Source organism: Gekko japonicus, unplaced genomic scaffold, assembly GCF_001447785.1.
Source record: "Gekko japonicus isolate JY-2015 unplaced genomic scaffold, Gekko_japonicus_V1.1 scaffold6790, whole genome shotgun sequence".
In the NCBI taxonomy this organism is placed as follows: Eukaryota; Metazoa; Chordata; class Lepidosauria; order Squamata; family Gekkonidae; genus Gekko; species Gekko japonicus.
The window spans coordinates 8,901-12,424 of NW_015160425.1; the positions used below are offsets into that span (position 1 = coordinate 8,901).

The 3,524-nt window shown below is 46.7% G+C and overlaps 1 protein-coding gene across 1 annotated transcript; it reads left to right on the top strand.

The window, feature by feature from the left end:
- Positions 1–1,270: 1,270 nt before the first annotated feature.
- LOC107116108 (proteasome subunit beta type-3) lies at positions 1,271–2,939 on the top strand. The gene is made up of 2 exons (XM_015417979.1): positions 1,271–1,450; positions 2,828–2,939. The coding sequence occupies exons 1-2, from the start codon at positions 1,272–1,274 to the stop codon at positions 2,937–2,939; spliced, it is 291 nt and encodes a 96-aa protein (XP_015273465.1). The 5' UTR covers position 1,271.
- The last annotated feature ends 585 nt before the right edge of the window (positions 2,940–3,524 follow it).

Consider the following 3,524-nt stretch of genomic DNA (forward strand, 5'->3'; position numbering starts at 1 on the left):
GAAGACACCTGGAGACTTTGGGGGGGGGCGTGGATCCGAGAGCGGGGGGGGGCGTCCTGAGCAAGGAGGGCCTCGGCTCCTGAAAGGCCCCCCTGGCTGGCTTTATAGCATGGCGGCAAAGCTCCTTCTTTGTGGCGCTTGAGGGTGCTGGAAGGAGAAGAGAGAGGTTCACCGTGGGAGCCAGGTGAGGTGTTGCACGACTGCTGTTCGGAAGGAGCTGCAAGGACGTGTGCTGGGTTTATATATGTAATTCAGAATTATTGGTAAAGCCATAGTAAAACTCTGTAAAGCGTAACCCATTAACCAGTCCTTTGTTACCTGCTACTGTATGTTTGACTTTTTTTTTAATGCAATTTTATTTAACTGGCTATGGGAAAGTGAACCAGGATGCCGACAGTTCAGTCCCTTCTGTCTTTTCTGTGTCCACATTGGAAGGTAGGATTCTTCCACAGCAGAAGGCTGGACATGCAAACACTACTTTCTTTTTCTACTCCTCTGACCTGCAGGTCTTGAGTAGTATCAATCTAACCCAGCTAAGAAGACAGGCAGACAGAAAAATGAGATGTTACCAAGTTTCTGAGCCAGATTTTTCCCTCTTGCGCCTCTCAGCTCATGGCAGAACTCTGCCATGCAGTGGTTTGGGGCCTTGCTGAGAGAAGTGCACACCCTGGGAGCTTCAGTAGAACTCCCTTGGGCTTCTCTGGCCTATATTCCTTCTTGGGAACTCCCTGTCTATGGGCAGCCAACCTCTGAATGCCAGAATGTCAGGACCCACAGCCAAACAATGAAGTACACGCTTCCAAGAAGGTTTTCCTTTTATTGAAAAGCCATAGATGCAGTAACATGAACACTGTTAGGAATGGTGGGCTACCCCTGCGCATAATAGGATATAGGGCTTTCGTATGTCCCCCCCCCCCCCAGCAATACCCAATTAGATGGGCTCCTGCACGCGGGATTCAGGAAAGTTTCTAACGGTAGCAAAAGCTGGGAACCAGAACGATCCCACGGAAGGTAGACACCACACTCCTCCAGTACCTCTTTACAGATAAGCGTTGCAGCTGGCAAGCAATTAAGCGCATAGAAAGGAATGCAAAACAATTAGAACGTTTCTCCCTACTCATGGCAGCTTAGCTGACACTAGGGTTAACATCAGGGGAGAGGCTGTGGCGCTTCCGAGGTTGAGCAGTGTCCATCCAAACAAGGGAGTGATGTGAAAACACTACTTAGCTGAGATTTTCAATCTTTTGTCTTCCCTTCTCTTCCAGTCTATTATGTCCTATAATGGTGGGGCCGTCATGGCCATGAAGGGGAAAAATTGCGTTGCTATTGCAGCTGATCGGCGATTTGGCATTCAAGCTCAGATGGTGACCACGGACTTCCAGAAAATGTTCCCAATGGGAGACAGACTATTTATTGGCTTGGCTGGACTTGCCACAGATGTTCAGACAGTGTAAGTACTTCTGTTGGACTGGGGATTAGGCTGGCATTGTGATCTGGGAGGCTGGGGGAAGGGGAGGTAATGTCCCCACCAGTGTCCCCTCTAAGATGAGCTAGTGTGAGCTAGCTCATCGTTTTTAAGCCTCCAGCTCACACATTTTTGTCTCGGCTCAGGAAGGAGGACTCCAGAGCAAACTAATTGATACAGTAGCCAAATCGCTCGCTCACAACTTTAATGCCAGCAGCTCACAAAGTGGAATTTTTGCTCACAAGACTCCACAGCTTAGAGGGAGCCTTGGTCCCCACGTACCACTGACTTGCCAAATAATCTTTCATAAGCAGTGGTTATTTTTTTTTTGCAACCTCAGAAACAAAGGAGAAGAGCAACATACCTCTCAGGGCTGCCGGCAGCCGAGAAGAAGTTTGGCAATTGTGTTGGTGGGAGGCTGCACAAAGTTCCCTGTGCTGAGGGACTCTGGTAAAAGCATACCAAAATAAAGGCGATGGAATAGGGCTGCAAAGTGCGTGCCCCACTCTGCGTTCTGCAGATTAAAAGGCTGAAACTCAGCATTTTATTTTTTTAGGAAAAGAGAGCGTTTTATCTAAATTGAGCTGCCTTTTTTTCTTACAGATGGTATATATTTTGAAATCTCTCTTATCACAAGATCTGAAATAGTTTATTAACTGTTAAGGTCTAATATTCAGATTTAACAGACACTGACTTTGAAGAGTTCTGGACAAATTACTTGTAATAAAAACTGTGTTTCTTTTTTTTCTTTTTTCTTTCCCCCCCTAATTTCTATGTATTTCTTTTTTGACAAACACACAATGGGATATACAAATAATATGTACACTGTAACATTCCAATCTGGATTAATAACTCCATCCTTTCCTCTTTATCCTTTCCCTGTCCAGTAGATTACGGCACGATTATAAGATTGTATACATTACTTTAACAACAAAGTTTATAGTAGATTTAAATTACAATTTCTTTAGTATTAATAATGTAACTATCAAACCGGCTTAATAATGCCCATCTAATTGCATAAGGAAGGAAAACTGTGTTTCTAGAGTCATGGAGACCATACAGAATAAATTCTGCCTTGAGTTGAATGGCATGTACGGAGCCCTAATTCGTAACCATTAGAAGTTGCAGATGTGGCTCTTCTTCATAGTTTTATCAACTACTCCTTGCATGTGTTTCAGGTGTACCCTAAAATAACCCATGAACTTGTGCTTTAAAGAAAACTGGCAACTCCCCCGTGTTTGTTCATATTTGTCCCAGTGTGGTCTCTTAAGTGGCTGCATGTCGTGCCGGGGCATTACGTTTGGAGAGCGGCACGAAGGTCTTCGAGTGGGTTCAACACTAATCCTTTCCCTCTTCTTCAAGCGCCCAGAGGCTCAAGTTCCGCCTGAATCTCTACGAACTGAAGGAGGGCCGGCAAATCAAGCCCCAGACCCTGATGAGCATGGTGTCCAACCTCCTGTATGAGAGGCGGTAGGCAGTCAAGCTTCTGAGATGCATTTACGCAGTGGCTTAAAACGATGTTTCACTGAACATTTTTTTTTGTGGGGCAAGAGGTTTATTTGCCGTGCTGGGCGTATCCCCTGAATGACATTTGACTACCTGGATTTCCTGTCTCGACTGAACTGGAGAGGGACTGTGGCTCAGTAGCAGTTGCGTGCAGAAGGTCCCAGGTTCAATCCTCGGCATCTCCAGTTTTGGCCGAAGGTGATGTGAAAGACCTCGGCCTGAGACCCTGGGGAGACGCTGCCGGCCTGAGTAGACAATACTGATCTCTGTGGACCAGAAGTCTGGCTCCGTATAAGGCAGCTGAATCTCAGAACCCTTCTTAGGTTGCCTCCTGGCATCTTGGCTTTGGTCAAGTCCTGTTTGAGGAGGGAAGGGACCAAAAGGCCCTGTAATCTGCTCCCTGACCAGAGGCAGGATGACCATCTACGAGCCCTCAGAGGTCAACCCCTGTGATCCAGAGCCAGTACACCACAAGTAGGGCCAGCTCTAGAAAAGACTCCGTGTTGAGTAAAGCCACATCTGGACCGATTTCCCACAACCAGCTGCGCCACCC

Bases quoted from the DNA above. Each gene is read 5' to 3' on its own strand.
- LOC107116108 (XM_015417979.1), top strand. From the start codon at position 1,272: ATGTCCTATAATGGTGGGGCCGTCATGGCCATGAAGGGGAAAAATTGC. The intron at 1,451-2,827 runs GTAAGTACTTCT...CTCTTCTTCAAG, and splicing joins GCCACAGATGTTCAGACAGT to CGCCCAGAGGCTCAAGTTCC.